Below are 24,201 nucleotides of genomic sequence, written 5' to 3' on the forward strand. Positions count from 1 at the left end.
GTCACATTAGTCATTTTATGTCAGATGTGGAAGCATAATGTAATTAATTTGAAGGGGGAGGCAATGTACAGAAAAAGATCTGTTAAGGTAGTTATGTTGGATTTTATTGTTTTAAACTTCATTTACAGTTTTAATGGGAGTATTGAGAACTGTTGAATCTTTCTCAGTGTTGGTTCCAGACAGCACTGACAAGAGCTGTGTACAGCTTCACAAAATAGCTTCTTTCTATTTTTGCATTTCTCCATATTTCCTGTTCTCTTTAACCCTGATCTCCTGATTTTTTGCAGCACATCAAAGACTATCTTGTGTTTCTTCTTGATGTGTGGGTTAATATTTTCTTACTAAAATTATCAAACCTTATGTGGCTGAAACAATTCAGGCTTCAATGTGTTTGCACTGCAAGATTTTATATGCTTAATTATTGAGCTTTTTTAGCTTAGTGCACAGCTATGAAGACTACCTGGTGCCCTTCATTGTAGGTTTCCCTTACTGCACTGAGGAAGCCCTAATATTGTAAAAGCATGACACTTTGTCTGTTCTATGTCTAAGTGATGGTAGAATAGGAGGAGAATGAGGTGTTAGCTGTAATCTTTGAATCAGCTGGTATTTTCTGAGTGCCACTGTCCTCATGCAGCTGAACATGTCAGACCACGAGTCAGTGCATAGAGCTGTTGCAGCAGGGGTCTGTGTTGTGCTGCATCTCCCTGGAGGTGCTGACATGCTGCTTGCTCTCTGCCACCCCGTGCCATGACATGCCTTTCCTTCTATCCCTAGTTCTCTCAGCCTCTGCTTTTCCAGGGTTTTGCCTTTGGATGTCCCTTGGAGTACTGGCTTAGGCTTAATTTCTCACTCCAGCTTTGCAACTCAAACAGGTTGATCAGCCTGGAGAAGAGAGTGCTCTGGGGAGACTTTTCAGTACCTAAAGGAGCTCCAAGAGAGCTGGAGAGAGACTTGTCACGAGGGCATGGCGTGAGCAGAGAGAGGCTGGACTTATGTTGGATATTAGGAAGAGATTATTGTCTGTGAGGGTGGTGTGGCCCTGGATGGGGCTAGAGGCAGGACTGGGTTGCTTCCCAGAGAAGCTGTGGCTGCCCCATCCCTGGCAGTGTCCAAGGACATGTTGGACAGGGCTTGGGGAAGCCTGGTCTAGTGGCAGCTGTCCTTGCCCTTGGCAGGGGTGCTGGATGGAAACGATCTATAAGATCCCTTCCAACCCAAGCCATTTGGTGATCCTGTGATTATTTGAGCATAGCTGTACTCCCGGAAGTATATGATCATGCAGCAGTAAAACAAAATTAGCACTGTTTTGCTGACCCCGTTGTGGCTCAGCAAAGCTGTCTCGAAGCAGCTGTTTTGCTTAGTTTCCCCTTTTCCCTGCTTTCGGCACAGTTCGGTGCTTGGTTTGTCCGTAACTGGCCAGCCCCAGTCCCAGATGTCCCCTCTGTCCATTCCTGGGGGGAGCGGGTGAGCGAGCACAGCGCTGTGTGTGCGTAGTCTGTGGCTCCCCATTCCGCCCCGCTGAGAGCCGAGCGCGGAGGGTGCCCACGTAGATTCCTCCCCCGCCGCGGGCGGAGGGGCGGCGCGGGGCCGGGGCCGCCTCCCCGGGAGCCACGGAGGGCCGGGAGCCTCCGCCCCGCCGCTCTCGAGTGGGCGGCTGGTCCCGCCCGTGGCCGCCGCCCGGCGGGGGCAGCAGCGGGCTCCGTGCCGTCCTGCGTGCTCCTGTGCCAGATCTGGCGTGAGCGGGCTTGGACGTACCGAGGGAGGGGAGAGAGAGGGCTCCCTGCTCGGCGCTGTCACGGGCGGGGGGCGGCCGGCAGAGCCCGCGGCTTGCGGCAGCACCGGCGCTCGGACGGGCGGCTCGCAGGGACGCGGAGCTGAGGAAGGAATACACCCGTAAGTCACCCGGGGTCCCTGGCCATCCAAGAGCCCGTGCGAGGGTGTCGTGTTTCATGGCTGTGGTTTGGGTGGTGGGGTTATGTGGTTTTTCTGTTTCCCATCGGTGTTTGTCAATGGCAACCGCAGAGCTTGTCCTGCGTATGGAACTGTGAAAATGTAAATATCGGGCAGGGATAATCGAAATTTGTGTCTTCCAGCAGAAGCAGGAAGTCTGCCTTCTGCCAAAATAACATGTCAGGCAGACGAGGGGATCGGGTGGGAAGCCCCCGTTCGTATTGCTGGGTGCAGAGAGAATTGTCGGTGCCATCCTACAGCTGGGTAGCACTGGTAGGCACAGGTGCTCTTGCTGCATCTGTGGAAGAGCTGCATGGAAGGGGGGCTTGCCTCATCTGTGCAAACTCTGCCTTTCTGCAGTCATCAGGTGAGAAACAGCAGAGGGAGATTGGTCCATTTTTTCTGTATCCTCGGTAAAGAGCTGTCCAGAAAAAAAATTCCCTTCAATGTTATGGGAGGGGATTGCTAGAGGAGATGGTCAGGGTTTCTGGTTCTTGTCTTGGAATGAATGAGGGCTCACAGGAAGGAAAATGTCCCCAGTTCCTGAGGTTTTCTCCCTTCTCTTTCTTTCTCCTCAAGAAGCTTGACTATCAGACATGCATGCTAAATCCTTGTTTCCTATTTAATTTTCTCTCATGATATTGTCAAGCAACACTAGTTAGCATTTCTGATACTAAACATCTGAATGTAGAAGCTGTTCATGTCTGCTGCTCCACCAAACGATTTCCAGGCTCCATTGGCAGCAGTGCACAGACTGTGACTGTGCAGGAGCCAAGGATGGAGCCTAGACTAAGGCCCTTGGGTGTGTCACCTCTTGAAAAGACAGATTGATTTAACCTTTGCTTTTGTTCCCACCTTCCTATCTTTTTGTACAGGTGAGGAAAAAAGGTGATACCAGAGATGTTAATTAATCTTTCCCGTTTTAGTCTTAGTTATGTTCCTCTATTTTTGTTTTTGTTAGGGTGTTGAGGAGGGGCAATCCATCCTAAGAACATGCTTCAGCAGCCATGAGTCACTGTACATGGATGGGGTCGTGTCTGTGAAATTCCCCTGTTGCTGTTTGCTTTCCTCATTTTTCTGCAAAGCGGGCTTGAGCTTTGAGGAGGTGTTACTGGAGAGTAGGATGTTGTAGCTGCTGGAAAATGCGTGTGTGAATCTGTTGCACTTTTCACTCCAAAACCTTTCATTTTTTTTTGGTAGCACAAGATGGGAGAGTGGGCTGGTGTGGAAGAGCAAGGAAACAATTTTAATAAGTTCTTCTGCCATTCTGTTTGACTTTGGTGCATTGTGCATTGATGTTATTTCCAGGGTCTGTGCTTACAGAAGGGCAGAGCTGTGCAGAGGCTGGCACTGGAGGCTGGTTGTTGTTGAGTTAAAGGCTAAGCTAGTACTGGTACTAGTCAGGTTAGCACTGGTATTCCAGGGCTTTACCTGGTGGCCGCTGTGATTGATAAAAAGCACTCTGCTGACCTGGATAGATTTTTGGATCAGCTTCCCAACTGCCCATCTGCATAATTAGGGACTCTGGATTTCAGGAGGCTCTCCCATTCCTAAAATTGTTTCTAAATGTTGAAATATAAAGTTCAAGCCTTACCTTTCTCTTATTTTGCTAAAACCCCGTAACAAGCTAAGTATGGTTCTATTATAAATCTGGTTTAGGGTTTTGCCAGATTATTTGGTTGGCTTGCATCATTCTGCCTACCATGGCAAACTGTGAGTATTTCAGTGGTCTGGACACAATCCTTGACTTGTCTTTTCATTCTGTGCACTAAGCTGCACTGTTATGGTCAATAAATTATCACTTCCAATGCTTCTTGGGTGTTCTCAGAGTAATTAGACCCCTCCTGGCCCTGTTACATTTGTACCTCTGAGGAAATAAGAAAAGCCTCTTGTTACTGGTGATGTCCTCTCCCATAGAGTGATTTACTCTGGTACCTATGTGGCCCTGTGGACTGTAATGAATGGGTTGAAAGAGCTGAAAGCAGAATTCTGGGTGATTTTCCTGTCGTGCTCTCCAACAGCTTAAATCAGGGGTGGCTTCACTGTAATTTGTAGTCTTGTGGATCCAAGGCTGGAGTCATGTTAATCCATTTCGGAAGCAGTGGGAGGAGAGCCAGTTCCCAACGCTCTCTGAATTGCTTTTTGGGGAAGGTTCTGAATGTAAATCATGACAAGTCCATGACTGGAAAAGAAAAATGTGGCTGTCAGACCATAATGCTTTGGAGGAATAAATTCCATTTAAAGTTGAGTAAATTTTGTGTTCATGGGTAGCTCTAGTCTTGCACTGCTCTGCGAGCTCTGTATTTGGGTCTCTTTAATTGGTGTCACTCGGGCATAGAGCACAAGCAGATATCTCGTATAGTAAACAAAGCAGCAGATTTAAGTTAATGCTAATGTGTTTGCAGGCTGAGCCAAAAGCTTTTCAGGGTTATTATAACGTGCTGGGCATACAGCCCATCGATCTAAGTGTCTGGAGGAGACAAAAGTTATGGATTGACTCATTGTATGAATCAGCTCATCTGAAAGTCAGATTCTGCTATTTGTTGCCATCAGTAATTTAGTCGTATTAAGTACGGCTGAGGATGGGTGGCAGTGTGGCCAGAATATTGAGATGGGATTTCAGAGATCCCAGGAGAGCCATTCCCTGCTTTGCCTCCACAGATTTCCTGTGTGACCTGGGGCAAGTCATTAAATGTTTCAGTAGAGTAGGGTAGTTGGTACCTCCTGCTTTTTCACAGGCCGTGTGAAGATTATTGGGTTAGATCCATTTGTGAGGGGATCATATAAATCAAAATACAATATCTAGCAGCACATCTGAACAGTGTGTGCCTCGTACATAACTACACAATACCTGGGTCTGTAAGCCAGCCTGTGTATGTGCTTCATACTATAATATACGTACATGCCTATGTTTTAATTTTGGCAATAAATCCTGTGGGGCAACTATGAGAAAAGCCTTTGTTCATTATCAATTCCAACCTAGTGTTTTGAGACTGTTCCAGTTGTTAAATGCAACATTGAAGTTCGTTGTGTACTGACAATGACAAGATAATGCAGGCTCTGATGAGGACTTAAATGTGGAATTCCCATGTGTTAGGGATAATGGCATGGAAACCTCTCCTCTGGCAACTGCTGCTGATTGCAATCCAAAATCATTTGTGTATTTAACTTTGGAAGATTTAACTCCTGAAAGTAGCTCAGTCCCATTCATTGGGAATGCTAGGCCAAGTGTAAAGAGTCTGGGCATCTTAAATTATGTTAACTCTGATCCTTCAAATTAACACATATATACAAACTTAGATTTTAAGCTTCACAACCTCAGCCCTTCCTTAGAATAAACCAACAAGATACTGGGATTTTTGGGACACCTGTCTTCTTGGAAGCCAAATATTTGTGTTCCATGAACAACTTCATCAAGGCTGGTTTAGCTACACAGGACAAAGTTCTTAAACTCTGGTACAGCAGCTTTGTGTTAGCCATCCTAAATAGATGGTGATGTATAGCAACTGGTCAGAGGCTGCTAAAGGTGTTTTTTCATATTATGTAACAGTTATAAATTAGGGTTTTACAATCATAAACAATGCATACTGGTCATGTAAATATGTTTCCTTGTGTTTTTATTTTATCCATTGCTTTTCAGCATGTATTCCCACTTTGTCACAAAGCTCAGCCTTGTTGGCTATGGGCTGCTGTGGAGGGAAACCTTCCACTTGGAGTGGGCATTTTGAGCAGGAGGTGGGATGGATGTGGGTCTGTCTGAGTGCCAGGCCCCCAAAAGACCCAAGGGGTGTGCACTGTTGAGGCTCCCCCAGCTTCCTCAGCAGCACCAGCTCTTTGGTGTTTTCCCCTTGTGACAGGCATGAGCTGTGTCTCCCTTCAGATGAGTCTGCTGTCACCATTGTTCAGAATGAGTTTATTTTTTGATAGGTCCTGTTTGGAAGAATGTCAGAAATGCATTGATTGATTCTCCATTTTTTTCTTGGCTAAGTTTCCAGCTCCATGTTTTTCTTGGTTAAGTTTCCAGCAGAACACCGGTTCCACCTCCAGACACATATTTTGCCTTCTCACACCCCCCAGCATCTCTTCTGCATCCCCTCTACAACCTTTGCAGTGAAATTGGATGCTGGAACTTGTCACTTGACCACCTTCCTGTGTTGTTTGCTTGGCTTTCATCTGGGCCCATGGGTTAAATTCCAAAGACTCTCATATAATTTGCTTCAATTTAGACTGAGGAAGTCTTTTCTTATTAAATGATTGGCCTGAAAATGATTTCCAAGTTGCTTCTAAAACTTAATTTCAAAGTCTTTTAGAATATCTTCATCCTCCCCCACTCTTTTGTTTTTTCCTGAAAGAGACTTTCATTTTAATTTTTCCCCAACTTTGTAACAAGCTTTGGAGACAAGAAGCAAATGAATTATAAAAATACCTATTTATATTTAAGAAATATATGCATACACATGTACATACATTAGTAAAATAGAAAATTTGACTCACCACCTCTTAGCTCACTCTAAAAATTCCTTTTGGAAAGTAAGGGAGGGAGAACTTATTAAAACAAGCAAGTACATCATTATTTAAAAAAAAGGTAGTTAATCGAAAATGTTTTCTACAATGTTCCAGAGTCTTGAAAACTGTTTATCAAGATGACTATTTTGAATGTAAAGCCATTTTTCATATGCTAAGCAAAAAATAATGATCCCTCGGGTTTATTTTTACTTACAATGCACTGATTCACCACTCACTGTTAACAATAGTTGAACTCTATTGGGATTTTTATTTTGTGGCTCAGCACAGTTTTGAGGCTGTAGCAGTCCTACAGCTGTGTTCCAGTTCCTGAGCTCATAGATGGCAGCATATGTTTTTTACTTGTGTAAAAAAGTAGGTATATTCCCATCTGCTATTTGAAGCTGTGGAGAGAATACCTAATGCTGTTTCTTTGTTTTTTCTGAGAAAAGATGTAGGGCAGTGGTGAGATTTTAGCACGTGCAGGTGACTTAAATCAGTTGTGGCTTCACAGTTATAATCTACCTAGAGGCAAATTACAAAATTAGCTGCAAAGGAATTTTACATGTTGCACCTTGTACAGAAAGTGTGGTTCTTAGCATGGTTTTGATTTTAAACAGGAAGAACCTATTTATAAGACCTTCAATTTCTATTTATGTCTTGAACAGAAAGTTGATGACTACTAGAAATAAGTATTTTTCAATTTTTAACAAGATTAATTGATTCAGGAGTTTGTTTGTAAGCAGAGAAATCAATGTTATGCTTTGAGCTGAAGCAAACGTGTCATCATGGGCTCTTTTGATTTCTCAGTCGTTTTAAATAGTGACGATGACTGAAAATCCTAATTGTGGGCAGTTAAGAGAGAGCCCTGAGCAGCAGAGCAGCGGGGCTCATTTCACACCACACTTTGCTTTGTGGATGTGATGTTGAGAAACACAAAACCATGCAGCCTCTTGCCTGCCTCTGTGGAATTCTCAGCCGTGCTGAATGCTCCACGTGCTTCCGCCCTGTCACCTGGGGGAGTGAAGGGTGCGGGGTGGAACTGCTGAGGCCGCGCTGCAGGGACCGGGCTCGGGTGAACATCTGGAAAGGAAGGTGGCACTGAGGATGCATTCCATAGTGCTCCTCAGATTTCATCAGCATGCTGCTCTTATTCAGAGTGACAACAGAAGTCTTTATAAATGCAATTAAACCCATTAATCCAAGTTTTCTTGGTGAGGTTTGTTTCAGTGAGGCATCTTCCTTGCCTCTTCCCCTGCTGTAGGTGCTCACCACTCCCAGGTGTCACACACTCATTGGCCTCCTACAGCTGGCACATCAGGTTCTTGACTAGATATTATTCAGGAAGATAAAGCATTGCAGGTCTGTCTTTTCTTACATAAAATAGGTTTTGAACAATTGATCGAAAGGCAATAGGTGGAGTGCACACATGGATGAAACAAAATTATTATGTATTATAGAAGAAATTATTGGTTTAATTTTGAAAAAAGAGGGATTTTTTTCCTGGGAGATGAGCAGTGTTCAGCTGTCAGTGTTCCGTAATAATATTGGGTAATTGTGTACAAGCACTTAAAAGGTTTCTATTTCTAATCTCTGAAATGACTCACTGATAGTACGGAGCTGCAGGTACTGGAATTCCTATGATACAGTGTGTTCCACTGCAGGAGATGGCTCCATTTGTCCCAAGGCAAATTAAAATATCCCATCTTCTTTCTGCTGTGATTTCTCTGCAGTGCTGTAACTGTGAGGGAAAGTATAATGGGGGATCCCCTCTTAAATTACCTTCAAGCCTCCTGCTGTCAGCCCAGCACAAAGCACATCGACTAAGGGGGGCTGAGGGGTGTCCAGCAGAGAAGTGTGTGCAAGCCAGGAATGGCTTTCAGGGCCTTCCTGCTGTTCCTTGCCTCTTTTTGCTATCCCAAGAGAATGGTCACGGTGTAGCAAGTAAAAATATTTTTGACACCATTGAATTTCACAGACCTTATCTATTGTTTGTGGGGAGTTTTTGCACTGCCAATTAACACAAGGAATTATATTGGCTGTGAAAGTGTTATTGGAGGATAAAGCAGGGAAAAGGTGATGGGCACTTGTGGCCCCTCTGTCTGATGGAAGATGTGCAAAGAAGGGTGGTGAACCTTCCTGTGTCAGATTAGTGACTGCACCAACCCTCTGCTCTAATGGTGGCCACAGCACTTTGCACTCAATGCAGTTGTTTGAAAATTGTCTGTTTCCAATAGCTGTCTGGATTTAAAAGGAACTTTTTGAAATCCAGGATGAAATGCGAGGTAAACATCTTAGCCATGATTCTCTTGACCTCCATCTATTTTCTGGAAGCTGAACTTGATTATGTCTGTGTACAGTTGCTGTCTAAAGCGTTTTAGTACCTGGCCAGCCCCCTGTTTGTTGTCCTGTGGCTGGAAACCTCTCATCTTATTGTCCTGTTCCTTGCGCCTTGGTTGCTGCTGCATCACCAGAAGGATGGATGCAAGTTTTTACGTGCCATGTATCCACCAGATTGGGTTGCTTTTTTTGTAATCATGTAGTTAGGTAGTTTGACTGGTTGTCTAAAGCCAGAGTTTAATTTTGCTTTGCTTTTATTTAAAGGCAAAAGTACATTTGGATGGTTTGGTTATAAAATCCTGTGGAAAAAAGTGTAGAAACATCTTAAAACTGACTTCAAGAATTACTGAATTGTAAAGCAGCTGGATCATAGGTGACATGAGTTTTCTGACTATTTATAGGATGGTCAGCAGAGAGAGGGAAGGGATGGCAAACCTGTTCTGTGAGAGTTTTCAAGGTTTCAAAATTAGGTTTATTTTGTTTTCACTTCTTGCTGGTAACTCAGCACTAAGGTCTGTGCTTGGGAGTGTGTTTGCTCTTACCCCTTAAGGAGTTTAAATACAGTGTCTCTACTTAATTCTCAAAATGGAGACATAGATTTAGATACATTTGTGTGTATATGAAGATAAAAGACAAATATCAATTAAAAAATTATATGGGGGAAAAAAACCTTATCAAATGATTCTGGAATCACCTCTCTCTTCAAGTGTTCATGGCCACTACCCTCACGTGACCTACTTTTTGGAAATCACAGCATTATTCTGTGTGCAGCCTGTGAGATACAGCCAAACATTAGTTTGTGTTGTGCATACAATGAATATTGATAAAAAATTGCCTTGTATTAAAAAATGTAATGGTGTTGTGGTGACCTTCCCTTTTGAGGAAATGAAAGGGAGAAAATCTGAATATAATAGGGAATGATACAGTGCTATCAGTCCATCTTCTGAGATTGTCCCTGGTCTGAGTGACAGGCAGTAATTGATGTGCTCTTGTTGCTTTGTCACCTCAGCTTATCTTCGTTCTAATTATTGCCACCTGCCTGCTCTGACTGAGCATTTGGTGTGGGTGTTGGGATGGCTCCTGAAGGCCGTGCAGGCTTCATGGCATGAAATACCCTGCCATGGATGAGAAGGACCTGCAGAATTCTGAGTTACTATGGAATATCTGAGCTCTGCAGTGTAAGTCAATATATGGATGTGCTGCAAACTATTTAGGGCATAACCATTGAAAATGTGTTTTTGATCATAATGCTGTGGTCACTTTGGCAGAGAATGCTCTATTCCCTGAAGACCTGAACTGTAATATTTTCCAGGTCCTTTAATATTTCATTTTAGCCAAGATCTAATTGAAAGTAATTTGAAAATGTTTCTGCTAAAAATTAGAATTACTTCTGTAAAACTGAGTCTAGTATTGTGATTGAATTGCTGCCTGGATTTGATCATTGATGTGTAATTAGTGCCCAACACAAGCAGTACCAAATAGAAGGTGTGAAATTGTAACATTTTTTTTTGTTTCTTTGTTTTTGTTAGTTGATTTTAGTTAAAAACCAAAACACTGCAACACAGCATTGGAGTTTACATGTGATAAACAGAATTTGCTTTTGTTAGTTGAATTACTGGCAAATAACAGTAATTTCTTACATTTTCACAGCATCATCTGCTGTTAATTTACATCCTGATATTTCATGTCCATGTTAATTTAATGCTAATGAGCATGTTGGTAATGATGGCTGTGGCACAGCATATTCAAGTGCTTTATTCTAACCACAGTGTTCAGTTTCTGAAAAGAATCAGTTTTCTGTGCTTAATTCCACCCCTCTATTTGGGTGCTTGTCATTTGCCTTTTTACCCATTTTAGGACTACAAAATGTAAGAATATCCTTTATATAGGCAACTTTTTAGTCTTTTCTGAGAACAAAGGAAAGCAAATATCAGTGTTCTGCATTAGCTAAAAGATTTTAGCTCCTGTTTTTGGTATTTCTTCAGGCAGAATTAGCATAGGAACCACTGAAGTCTGGAATCCCACCCACCTGATGCAAAGATTTTGCTACTCACTGACAAAGTTTTTTGAAGGGGCAATATGTTTGCAAGGCATTTTGTAAATTAATATATTAGTTTCTATATATGCTAAGCTGCTGTTACAACTTTTGGTTTTTTTTGACGTAACTTTTGTTTTCAAGTGCTTGTTCTCTGGCCCACTGTACGCCCGGCTACTGGAATTATAGATATTTACAACCTTCTGTGGCAATAGGAAAAGTTGTTTTAAACTAAGTATAAAAACAGGTGAATTTTTTTCAATATTCAGGGTTGTTTGTGTGTTAACAACCAACACGGACTGCACTGATTGCTTCAACATCAGGGAAAGCACTTGCACCTGCCTTGCCTTTGGTGCCCCAGCTGTTTATGGCCCCAAATTCCTTAAGTCAGTCTGACCCACCATAGTGCTCTACCTCAGTTGCATCTCCAGAAGCTTTAAAAGGCCTCTCAAAAAACCAAAAAGGCAGAAAAATGGGAAGTTGAAAGGGAAGACAGGTATTCTGCAGAAGTGATGTAGCTGTTTTTCTTCAACACGTTGGTGGTCCCATGTTTGTAGAGCTTTTGTGGTCAATTTTAGCATTTTAAAATACTCACTTGTGCTGTGAGAATCAGGTAAAGTGTTTTCAATTAATTACTCCCAACCTACTACTCTACCCTGGGAGACTCTTTCATAGACCAATGAAATATTCAGAATTGCTCAAAAGATTGAGACATGCAGTTACTACTCATGTAAATGGGAGCTGTGTGGGCTCCCTAATCACTTAAGTACCTTTGAAAAAAACTCATCCTTGATGTTTTTATTTCTCTGCTGTAGCCAGTGTTTATAGTCTGCTTTGAACAAGATAAAAAGTTCCTTTTCACTGTACTGAGAGCATATCTGAGAGTGTAGAATTGCCATTTTGAATTAACAGTAACATTATGAAAATGTTCTCTATTTTTTAAAATCAGCATGAAATATTCATCTAAACTGTCAATAAACATTTAAAGGTGATGTGAAATTTTCATGCATTTTAAAGGGTAAAATTAATTAAAACATTGTAAGGACTAAAACGTTGTACCGAATAGAAGAGTTTATTAACATCTGTTAAATTCAGATTTTAGGTACTTGATTTAATTTAGTGAAAAAAGCAGGAAAACAGGGGGACTTCTTATTAACCCTTTGATTTCTGTAACCTGGGATTGGGACATTGGTTTAAGATGCAGAAGACCCAGAATTGCTGTGATCTTTTGGGATAGAATGGAAACTCTTTGTGGTCATTCTGTCAGGACTCTCTTCTTGAACTAAGGTCTCCTATTTTGGTGCCTTGTGTCCTTAGGACACACAAATACTTGTGATCTTTGCATGTATTAAAATTATCCTGTATGTTTTCTGCTTTTATTGCCTGCTGGAATCAATCACCTTTTGGGCCTCAGAATGAGGGAGGCGCTCAGGACTTGGGGATGAAACTCCTATAAGATTTCGGAGTATCAAGAGTTATTAAACAAAGAGCAATTGTTCATTTTAAATTAAAATTAATGTTGTGTTTAAGAAAAGGAATTTAAAGAAAGATGTCTGATATGACAGACATAGTCATTCGTGGTTTTTTTTTAGATTGGAGAAAGATGAGATTTGATTATTTAGGTGGGTTTTGGTGCCAATACAGATCAGAAATTTAAATTGTGAAACTCTATGGAAAACAGCTGTACTTCAAAGTCCCAGCTGTTTCCACAGTGCTGAAAAAAATATGTAAAGAGAACTGAAAAATAAATATTGGGAAAATGGGGGATGTGTTGTAGAGGAATATCCTCCATTCTCATTTTTTTATAGCGGCTCCGAAATTGTGTTCTCAGTTGGGTTTTTTTCTGCACTGTTAGTGTAAGAGGAGATTCTTTTAGACTTATTCTGCATAGGTGCTTGAAAGATTTTGAAAGTGTGAAGTAAATAGTGTATTTTTGGGAGGGGGGAGTGGAAAATAAACATTGAATGCAAGTGAGTTTGGAGGTGTGCATGCCTCGGTCAGGTCGGTTGGTGCAGCTGGTGACTTAGGTGGAACTGCTCCTCGTTTCTGTTTTTCAAGGGAAATAAAATACTGCAGCTTTATTCCTTCTGGGGTTTATTTGGCACAGTGCTGTTCATACTTCCTGGCCTCCTTTGCTCCTTGCTTGCCATCTTTGCTTTCAGTCTCCCCTCACATCACTTTCCACTGAGAATCCCCAGGGTCTGGCCCTGGGATTTTGGCTTCCATTCAGAAGAGGTTTCTGAAATTCTACAAAGCCTGACCTGACCGCAAATATTTATATTAGGGACAGGAGGAAAATAAAATGCTTCCTATATGCAAAGGAGACATGTGGTTGCAGTTGTAAGTACCTTACTGAGCAAAGTCCTGCTCTCATGGATTCTCCTATCCCATATCTCAGTTCATGTCTTGCTGGAATATGTTTAGAGGGGAGCCTACTGCATTTTTGGGTATCGATGCCAATTTACTATTAACATCTGGAGGAAATTCAGCTTTCAGCTTCAGTTCTCCCCATTAAGCTGGCTACTATTATCTTCTAGAAAAAAAAGCACTTTAGAAACTTCAAAGTGGTTAATAATGTAAGATTTTTATAAAATTTTATCGAGTTGAAAGAGGCTTACAAATGACTATTGTTTAGTACTGCAGCAGAAGTGAAGTCTACTGTTCAAATACCAGTTCAGGCAACTGAGCCATGATAAGTCATCTCAGTTAAAATGGTTTGTGTTAATTTTCTGCATGTTATGTGAAAATTCATAGTGCTAATTTTATTGACTAGTTATTATTTCTATGTCTTAATATTCAAATAAAGCATCACATTTAATGTAGAGAAACATTAGTGCAAGCCAACAGAGAAACTTTGTTTAAATTTTTGTTATAATGTACATTGTTGTTGTTGCAAGGGTAAAAATAAGTGGGAAATTTGTCTGCTTTTCAGTCTGAAAGCCTTGAAATAAATCAGAATTATGATTATCATACTTTGGTGAGTATCCTGAATGCGTGTTGTGGTTGATGTGCTCTGCTCATTACTGAGAGTGCTGCTTAATGCAAACTGCACAGCCAGGAGCAGAGGGGGCAGCAGGGGCTGCTTCCGCTGACAGGACAGCGTTTGCTGAGCAGTGCTGGGAGGTTTCACCTGCTTTGGCAGGAGATTTCCAGTGGCAGCAGGATCACACCCTTCAGCCCTGTGCTGCTGATCCCCTGACTCACCTGCTGCACAGCTGAAATCAGAGATGTGCCACTGCACGCCCAAAGCACAGCAGGTGTTTGCCTTGGATGCAAGTCAAGCATGGATGCAGGGTCACATGAGAATACAGGCATCTGTTTTCAACTTCTTTGAAGTTACATTAAAATTATCAGCTCTTCGGTGATTTTCTGTCTATCCAGGATACATAAGATGACAAAGCATTTCTGAGGCAGTTCTGATATCTCTTAAAATTCAGTATCTCCAGCTGGAAATCAAGAATAAGCATGTAAGAGTTGCTGAGCCTGTTGCATTATAAATGTGAGCACTGTTTTGGTGGACCAGGGTTTAGAAGCAGGACAGTCTGCAGGTGCAGTGAGATTGCAGGCACCTGAATGCTGTATCAAGGCTTTATAACAGATTTTTTACACACGTGTTTTCCTACAAGTCACTTTTGAGGAGTTGCTTCAGGTGTTGAGGCAGATATCTACTGAAATGAGTTAAGTCTATAAAAATCTGTACATTCACCAGCTCCTGTTGCTGCCTTATCTTTTGGATTAAGGATTTAATAAGTCTAGATGGATGTTGGTGCCTGTAGGTTGTAAATTTTAGCTAACATTTATAGCTACTGTCCTGCATGCAGCCTCATTTAGGAAGTTGAAGGTTATCTTCCCAAGTGGATCAAAATATCCCCCCCTCTCCTGACTCAGCAGAACTTGAGGGCCTGCTGCACTCTGACAAGGGCCTGCTGCACTCTGACAAGGCCCTGTTGTGTCCCAGTGGCTCTCTAATTAGCAGAAAAAATCTAGTGGGAAATTCCTTTAGCACAATTGGAGTGAGTGTTGGAACACTTCATGCAAGGCTAAGTTCCAATTCATGGATGCACTGCAGGCAGCTCTCCCTCCCTATAGGAATGCCAAGGCCGGGGTGTGCCATGCCAGAGAGCCTGGCTATACCAGCACACCCTGTGTGAAATACAGACACCTCTTCCTCTGACCTCTGGCAGCTGCTCAGGCACATTAAAACTGCCCCTTTAAAATAATGAAGGGAATATCAAGGCAGCATGATTGGTGCTCACTCTCTTGGTAACTCAGAGTATTTCTGTCTGGAAAGCACCAGCATCCTCTTTGCAAGGCTTCATGATGAGACTGTACTAGGGTGCTGTAAATTGGCAAAGCCACGAAGGTGGGGCTGCTGTTTTTGCACTCACTGTTGGAGGTTGGAGATGCTGCAAGCCTCCAAGTTGTTTTTTGCATATATGGCTTCATTCTTTCTCTTCAGAGCTTAAGTTACCTGTGGAAATCTTCTGGAAAGGCTTGATCATTCAAAAGGATAAAAGGAGTATAAAATATTATCTCGGTGGCTATGTAAAATGATGAATACTTTCTTTCTTTTAATGGTTTGTTTTTTATAGGCATTTTTTAGTGTGACATTATCTAGGAGAGGCATGTGCTTTGTAAGACTATTTTCGAGGATTGTCACTGCAGTTTGGGAGCAGTCATCCATTGTAAATAATTTTTTTCAGGTTGATTGCTGAATGTGAACAGATTTTAAGTGATGCCTATTATTCTGGAAATGGAATTATGTAGGGACAGAGCACAGAAGGCACGATCCTCTCTGCTAGTGACTTTAGAAAGATTTACATGGAGATTCACTTTATGTTGTCAAAATTCTCACAGCAGTGCTCTTGGCTGGAAGGACCATCCTGCTGGTCACTCAAGAAGTTATTTTTTGGCTGAACTGCACTGAAAATATTCTCTTGGGTTAATTTTCTTCTCCTCTTGAGATTGTCCCTTGTGCATTCACAAAGATGCACTGCTGCTCCCCACACAGACTCCCAGAGAGATAAATCCAGCATTTGTCCTGCGGAATTCTTTCAGCCTGGCACTGACAACGCTCCTGGCCTCATCTGATTAAATCTACTTCCCTGCCATGCAACATGACAAATGCTTGTGGTTCAAGTTGAATGGTAAAGCTTTAGCAAACAGGAAAAACAGTTGTCAGCTGTCACTGTTGTGGGACCAAACACACTTTGTGCTACAACAAGCAGACAAAAAAGCCTCTGAGCCGTATAGCAGATCAAATGGGAAACCCACTCAGGGTACATCCAGTTCTTTTAAGACACGAGTGTGTTTTTATCAAGACTTGTTTAACAACACAGGGGAGAACATCTGTTAGCAGTTGGCAATAAGGAAAAATACTGTCTTTTGCTCTCAAGAAAGCTTAGACAATGCAAAATTACAGGATGCTTTATCATTTGCAAGATGGGATATTTTGAATTTTGATGCTTTGCTTACAAATGTAGCTTTTGACTTAATTTTTTGCAAAAATAATTAAGTATCTTTAGAGGAAAAGCTGCATTGAGGAGCTTTGAAGAAAGCTGTTTGGTGGCTCTGTTTCAGAAACAAAAATATGAGAGTGAACTGAGGTTGAAAATGACACCTGGGTCTTTGGCATGGTCCTGGCTATTGAGTTTCTTGTGCTCTCTGAGTTTTATTCTACCACTGAGAAATTGGGATATTTCTGAGTCTACACTTCTAAAATTTTATTGTTTTCTTTGAATACATGAAAAAAGGAGTGTAGGATACTAGCTCTTTGTTTTTCTTAAATGACTGTGTAGGAATACATGGCTTTTGAATTGGAGTTTGTTTGGGACTCTTTAATCTGGAATATTATAGGTCAGCCTCAAAACTATGCCCAATTTATGCTTAATCTCAAACCCAATGGGCATCTTATACTTCACACAAAGTGCCATGCCTAGTGCTGTGCATCCTGGCATTTCCTTTTAGGGCTGTTCTTAGTCACTGAATCAGTTTTTAATTAGATACAAGTGAAGTCTGACTGCTAATACAAGCCTCTGTTTTAAAACCAAGTCAAGAAGAAAATACTTTCTCTGTGTGTTTTCCATCCCATTCCCCATTCAGATGTTTCACGTCTGGAAGGTGGAGGGGGAGCAGCCCCATCTTTGAGTTGTGGCCACCAGTCTGAAGTTTGCTTCCAATTGCCATCAGTGCTTCTGCACTATGGCCCTCACCCGTTACACCTCCCCAGACTGTAAGGGAGCTCTCCTTCATCAGGCTTTTCATACTGAACAGGGAAATGTTCATCCAAAGTGGCTTCATCCTCCAACTGTCGTGTGGAGCCTTTCTCAGGGATGTATTTTTATAACACATTAATGGCTCAGTAACTGGTGAGAGGAATGAAAAGCTTAGGCCTGTCAGCTAAAAGGGCACTACAAGTCCTCTTTGGTCCTTAATATAGCAAGGACATCTTAATGGCTGGCATTCCTTCTCAGCTTTGTGACTTTGCATTCTGTTTAGTTTGTGTTACAGCTGTTCAGGAATTGTTACAACTACCAGTTTTGGGGGAATAATGTAACTGAAATATAATAGTTGTTTCTGCTATCACCCCCTCTGCTTTGTGAAGTGCCATCCCTCCCTGCTCCCCTAAAATCTCTTGTCACAGGCCAGGAAGGAACTTGCAAGTCTAGCAAGGCTCAGTAATGAAGACAAAATTTTTTTTCCCCCGAGCCACACTTACAATCTGCTTTCTTTTAAAAAAAATTAGATCAGCATCTTAATTTTAATTAAGTAAAAGACTGTTAGCTAAAGCCTCTTGAACACGTAGCATGAAAAATAGGAAGGGCGCCAAGGAGTTATGACTGCTGAGATAAAATTATCTTGCAAGTTGGGGCTCCAGCCGTGTGTCCTTCAGCCCAGTTTCCAGCCCATCTATTGATGTTGGAAGCAGCTTGGCACCCGGTGAATGTCACGGTAAGCCGTCCTGTCACCCTGTTACTTGTGATGCTGGGAGCACGGTCAACAGAGGTTGCCTGTCCTGGGAGAGACACGATAACAAGATCTTCTTGGGTCATGGAGCAAGGAAGCACTGAGGTGTCTCAGAAAATGTGTCAAAACTCATAAGTGCTATAAACTACTTAATCGATAACTGGGAATTGAGTTAGCAGTCATTACTATTAGGAGTTGTTTGAAATGTTCTTACTGTGTATATTTATGGAGGACAATTATCTAATTACTGGCCATTAATGAATATCTGTAGTCTCTAAACCTGCTCAGGGAAGTGAGGGATGTCAAATTGATTGATTGTTCCCTCAGTTCCTTGTCTCTCCTTTCTTTCTTGTTGAGTATCACAGGCCAAACTCTGCATTCTGTATCGTAGGCAAAGAAAAGCCGTGTTGCACTACCTGTTGCTGGATCCTCTCTATGTGGGATTTGTGTTGTGACCTGACAGCCAGCTGCTGCTTCCCCCTCAGCCTGGAAGCCAGCCTATGGGAGGGATTGGGGCTGCAGCAGGGCAGCAAGGCAGATAGAGTTTTTTGCTACTATGCATTTTTACTGCCCCATCTTCCATGACAGGATAGCTTTGTGGAGATCTTCCTTTGGTTGTATTTCCATTACTTATTAGCTATCTCCCTTTCCCTAAAGGATTAAATAATTACTTTGCTGCGAACGCCTAGATTGACTTCAGAGGTAGCTTGGATTCAGATATTAGTCTTGCACTTTAGTGCTTTTAAGAAGATTGCTGTAATGGCAGTAAATGAAGCCAAATACAAAATACTGCAGTATAGCTTTATGTAGGTAGTGTGTATATGTATAAAAAGGTACATTGAGTTGCCACTGCACCCTCAAGATTTAACCGGCATTTGCAAGACCATGAATTTGTTGTTAACATAGAACAGCTACAGGAGCACAGTGGATTTAAACTGTTCAAAACCTATTAAAATCTCTTTAGTGGTCCTTAGGCTTAGGAGGAAGAGAGAATAAATTACTGTTTTGACAGAGTTGCTAGTCTTACAAATAGCCCTGATGGCTTCAAAGAGTTTGCAGAAGTGGGCTCTGAAATGTTAAAGCTCCAGTTAGACGTGAGCAGTTTTTGGGAGGATGTTTAAACTGATAATCTTGAGATGCACTTTGGACTTAGAAATCCTGTCACAGTGAAGGGGTCAGTGCTTTAGTGGTTGGGCACACTGGGATTGGCACTGTCCCTGCTGGTATTGCATCTGTGACAGAGCTCTCGCTGCCGTCCAGGGAATGTGCACAAAGGCAGCTTTGTTCCCTTCTCCTTGACCCCAGGGAATCGGTGCATGGCCAGTGTGCCCAGACCATTTGCTGCAGAAGATCAGGAGCTCACTGTGCAGCTCTTGAAGAGCAGGATGCAGGGGCAGCTGGTTTGAAAGTGCTTGAGCACAAAAATACATTAATTTTGTTTAAGTTTTAGGCAATGTATAATGGTCTCAGGATACAAATTGAGATTTATACCAGGTGTGGATTTGAACCACTGCAAATGCTCTAAAAACTGAGCTGTGCTCAGTTAAGTCTCCCTGGCTATGGCTTTGTCTGGAAATATGAGGCAAAGGTTCTGTCAGCTAATGCACCCCTACTCCTATGCATCTGATGCCAATAAGAAAAGTCCTCCATACTGCTCCATCAAGGACCATCCATTCAATCTCTAAATAAAATTACTCTCTCTCCTGGTAGGCTGTTGGTTTGGCTTTCAGCCTGCTCTGGGTTAATGGCTTTTTGAAGTGACTTTTAAAAAGCAGACCACAGTGTTGGCGTCTTGCATGAGGCACTCTACCCAGATGCAAGGGCCTGGCATGGGAATCAAAGAAAGCAGTTATTTGGTGGATGTGGGATGAGCCAAAGCACTTATCAGGCATCAGTGGAAGACAGCAGAACTTGACCAGCCCCTGCTGACTCTTGGAATGAGCACTGTGAAGACAAGGCAACTTCTTCATCTAATTTGGGGGACACAGATCCTGAAGGAAGGATATTTGTCAGCGTTTTGCAGAGCAGATGGCTGTATATTGATTTGGATGGAACTATTTTCATTTCAAGTCTTCTGCAGCAGCAGGAAAAATATGATTTCAGTCTCCTAGCTATATTTATGTCTGTAATTGGTTGTTAATACAATTCTGGTCAGAGTTTGCAGGATCATTTCTTTTGTTAGGCAGAAGGGAGACAGCTTCATCCATTAGTGCTAATCCTATTTCATGGGAAGCTTGATGTTTAAATGTTAGACAGATTTGCTCCCTGATTGACCGTAACTATTGCATCTTTCTCCCCCTCTAAAACTGGGGGATAAGCATGGACAAAGGTGGTGGTATGGCACCTGCTACTGGGTGTTTCTGGAAGGAATTGTTTGGGATGCCAAATGAAGTCTGAACAGCTTTTACTTTGTGGTTCCTGACTCTGTATAGCCTGAGATGCCTTGGGTTGCACAAAATGAAGGCTGTTATGTGGGAGAAATTGAATGGGATTCATTATCTGCCAATGAGTCACCTCTTTTGAAGTCTGTCTGGTCATTGTTTTCATTGATGAAAGAGAAATGTACGTGTCAGTTGAGTGGAAGGCTGTGATCCCATCTAGATTGGCAAAGGACAGCAGAAGGGTGGGTGTTCCTGCTGGTTGATCTTAAGGAATGCCAAGGGGTGCTGGTCTTTATTTTGTCCTTTCTAAAAGCCCCGGGCAAATGGCTCAGTGTAACTCTTGCCAAATGGCAAAACACAAGGGTATTTTTCCTCACAACTAAGTTTTAAATGTAGCACTTGAAGTTTAACATGTACTTGTTGTGGACGACCCTCACAACTTTTTAAATTCCAAAGCAGGCACTGAAAAAAAGTTAAGTTTTGATTATAACTCAGAATTCCCTGTGGAGGGGGTTTGTGGATAATCATTACAAACCACTGTAGGAAAAGTAGCCATGGGAGTGCCTATGATCAACAGAATCAATTTTTCTCTTTAACCATGAAAATTATGCTTCCCCTTAAAAGAAAGGGAGGAAAATGAACCAAACCTGACAACTGGCATGACTCATCAGGTAATTCTAGTCAGATGGCAATTACACTTTGAGTTGTCATTTTAAGGACAAGAATCTATAGTAGCAGACCTTAAACCCAGCTTAGTAACTCCTGTAGCTGAAACACAATGGTATTATATATTCTGAAATGGGTTCATATCCTGGAGAGCTCTGAACTGTAGCTGGAACTTACACTGCCCTTGAAAAAGGCTAAACTTCCACTTGCATAGGGACTAGAGGAGCAAATTGTGCTGCTTTGAAAGAGGAGGATAATAAGAGATCTGCCATGTTGAAAAAAAAATGGTTCATTCAGAGGCATCACAGAGTAGGCTGACAGAAGGTAGAAGCAGAAGAACTTGTGCAGGAGATGTCTGAATTTGGCAGGGATTTAAAATTCAGTCTAAAATAAAGTTAGTTGCATGCAGGCAGAGAGAATGTTGAGCCTGTACACTCTGTTCAGTGTGAGCACATTATGGGAATAAGTGATATTTCAATCTGAAATTTGTCAGAAAGCCTGGGCAAGCTTAATGCTGGAAAATAAGGAGTTTAAAGAAATTCCGATGAGTTCTTCACTGAATATGAAAGGTATTTGGTTGTTACAGGTTTCACTTGCATTTTTATAATTTTCAACTTGCATTGGTTAAGAAAGCATCTAAAAAAACTGGCATATGGCAAAAGTGGTGGTATGGGTGAAATGGTGTTCTTCTCTTTTAGGACATAGTTTTGGTAGCTGACGACCATTTAAGTCTGTCATACCATTTATAGGATGTATTGTAAACTGTTACAATCATCTGGAGTATAGAAAGTCAATAATGATAAATGTAGTTCAGTCATAGAGGGGTGCTGGATGGTGTGTGGGTGGAAGAAACAGGAGCTGAGGTTCCCTTGAGATTGGCCGATCCTGGCACGTGTGCTTGCAGCCCAGCCTCCTGTGTGGGCTACGGCGGAGGGCAGTGCCACCACCCAGATTGGGGTCTGGGTGCTCAAGGAGCCTGCAGGGTCCTGCTGCCAGGCTGAGCCAGAGGTTTTTCCATCTGCTCGGATCCTAGGCAGGAACTTGGGGGTGAAAAGGAGAGGACAGGACCTCTAGCAAGTTCTGAACTCACACCTGCCTGTTTTTTCAGGTTTGGAAAGATTTTACAGAAAAGAGATGCAGTGTATAATGGTGTAAACCCCATGTTTCTGTGGAAGTGAACGGTGAGCCTGCTGTGCCCATGCTGCCCTTGCTCTTCCCAACTGGAAGATGCACTTCTGTTATGATTTGTGGTATAGCACTGTCCAGGGTGTGCTGTCCTGGGCTCCGTCTGCCCAAAATATGTTTTGCCAGTAGCTGCTAAGAAGTTGGACAAATGTCTGTACTGAAGACCACATTTGGGTTCTTTTACTGAATGTTTCATGTTTTCATTATTGTGACTGCAATTATGAATTTTTCCAGAGTAAATACACAGAATATGAAAATCAAATTATTGAGGGCATCAAGTAGCTTTTATTTAGAAATCATGTACGATGGAGGAAAAAAGCACTAATAAGGAAAAAGATCTTGAATTCAATTACTGGATGCTCAGCTGAGGCCAAGTGGGAACATGTCATCTAAACTAATAAAACAACCAAAACCCATTATCCTGATTGTCTTACCTAAGTTATAACCACTGAAAATTTACTGGGGAGCAGTGGAGAGGAAGGTATATATTCATGATACATCTGAGAACATGGAAAATTAATGTGTTTTTCCTGTTGCTTTTTTTTAGGTAAGTAACCGAAGGGGACATGAAGAATTGACATTTAAATGGCCAGCATGTTGCAAAAGGTATTTCCATTTAGATTCAATAATAAATGTGCAAATAATTAATCTGAGTACATATTTTGAGTATTTTCCTCCTTTTTTTTTCTTTTGCTCTATTGGGACTGTCTTGGCAGAGGAATTAATGAACCTGGGTCCAGCTAATTGACTGAAATTCTTTTACTTGCTATAAAAGTAGTAATAATAATAATGGGATGATGAATGAAATATTTGTCATTCTTGAAATCTTTTTGCACTTGTGATCACTGGAAAGTCTGCTTTACATGCTGATTATAAAGTGATAGATGCATTGCATCTCATTTCTAAGACATGATAACACTAAGTAACTGTCAGGAAGCTAAACCTGGATTTGATCCCTAAACAGCTCCTTCCTTGGCAGCCAGATGGATATGGAGGTATGTCAAGCCTTATCTTGCATTGGGAAATAATCTACATCTGTAAATATGCTGTGAACAAAATGCTGGAGTTTCTGCTGGTGCCACCCCCACAGAAGCACCAGAGAAAACCCAGCTCTATTTCATTTGCAGTGACTGTCCTACTGATGATTTTTTCACATGGCTGATAATTGATTATAATTCTGTGGAATGCCTGTTGTCATGTTGCTGTCTGTGAAATCCCTCAGGAGGGTGGAGATTGATGGGAGAGCCATGGTTACAGAGAGCAATTCCTGTTAATTCCAATTACAGATGGTAACACAAAGCTCTTTGGAAGAATACTCACAGAGGTTAAAGGAAGAGGATTCTGGCTTACAAAAATGTCAGTGTTTCCTAATTATTTCCATTAGAGTGAAAGTTATACTTAATCTTTTTGACTAAAGGGTGCCAAGAGGAAGATAGACCTATTGATTAAAAAATGTCTGGGGACAGACGCAAGTTCTGATTTCGGTGAGGCAGAACGGAGATTGATCCCTGAATTTCCTGCTTCTGAAAAGATTATGGAGTCTAATGGATTGTTATCTGTTCTCCTTCCATCAACTTTGAGTTAAAAACCCCAGACTATATTGGACACAAAAATTAAGTATTCTCTGACAAGATTTTTGGCTGAAAAATGCTGGTTTTGCCTTTTATAGACTTTTCACTGTTGGGTGCATGGAACTACTTTATCTTTCTCTGCTGTTCTTCCTGATTTTCCTTTGTCTGTTCTGGGATTTAGTTGACAAAGAAATGTAATGGAGAAACAAAGGCTCACCTGAAGCTGAGTTAGTGACCTGAGTTTGGGAAAATTTTGGTTTAAGAGCAAATCTGTCCAACTCAAACTTTGGTTGCACTTAATTATTCTGATTTGCATTTAAATAAGAAGTATTTTGAAAGATGGGGTACAAATGTGTTGCAGCTGAGCAAGAAAAGAAATCAATTTTTTTCTTTCCTGAAGCTTGCTGCAGTTTTACTGTCTCACAGGTCTTTGTGAACAGAAGCACAGACATATCAATGTGTACAAGTTCTGCTTTTTATCAGTGAATAAGAGCCTTTGTGGGAACTAAAAGGTCTTTTCTATTCCCCAGAGAGTTCCACAACATCATTTTAGCCTTTGAAAAGAGAAAGTTCTTGGCTAACATTAAAACAAAATGCTGCTGCT

The 24,201-nt window shown here is 41.7% G+C and overlaps 1 protein-coding gene across 3 annotated transcripts in view; it reads left to right on the plus strand.

The window, feature by feature from the left end:
• The window catches only part of ANK2 (ankyrin 2), a 277,320-nt gene that overhangs the window by 18,819 nt on the left and 234,300 nt on the right, over positions 1-24,201 (plus strand). Inside the window, exons 1-2 of one of the 3 annotated variants that reach the window (XM_054514482.1) lie at positions 1,661-1,893; positions 22,574-22,632. The exons of 1 other annotated variant lie outside the window; for it this stretch is intronic. In XM_054514482.1, the coding sequence (XP_054370457.1) occupies positions 22,612-22,632 (21 nt within the window). In that variant the 5' untranslated portion in view covers positions 1,661-1,893; positions 22,574-22,611. Of the gene's footprint in view, positions 1-1,660; positions 1,894-22,573; positions 22,633-24,201 lie in introns of those variants that run through there. One more of the 3 variants, XM_054514483.1, reaches the window with a different exon arrangement.

This window comes from Molothrus ater, chromosome 4 (assembly GCF_012460135.2).
Source record: "Molothrus ater isolate BHLD 08-10-18 breed brown headed cowbird chromosome 4, BPBGC_Mater_1.1, whole genome shotgun sequence".
Taxonomy (NCBI): domain Eukaryota; kingdom Metazoa; phylum Chordata; class Aves; order Passeriformes; family Icteridae; genus Molothrus; species Molothrus ater.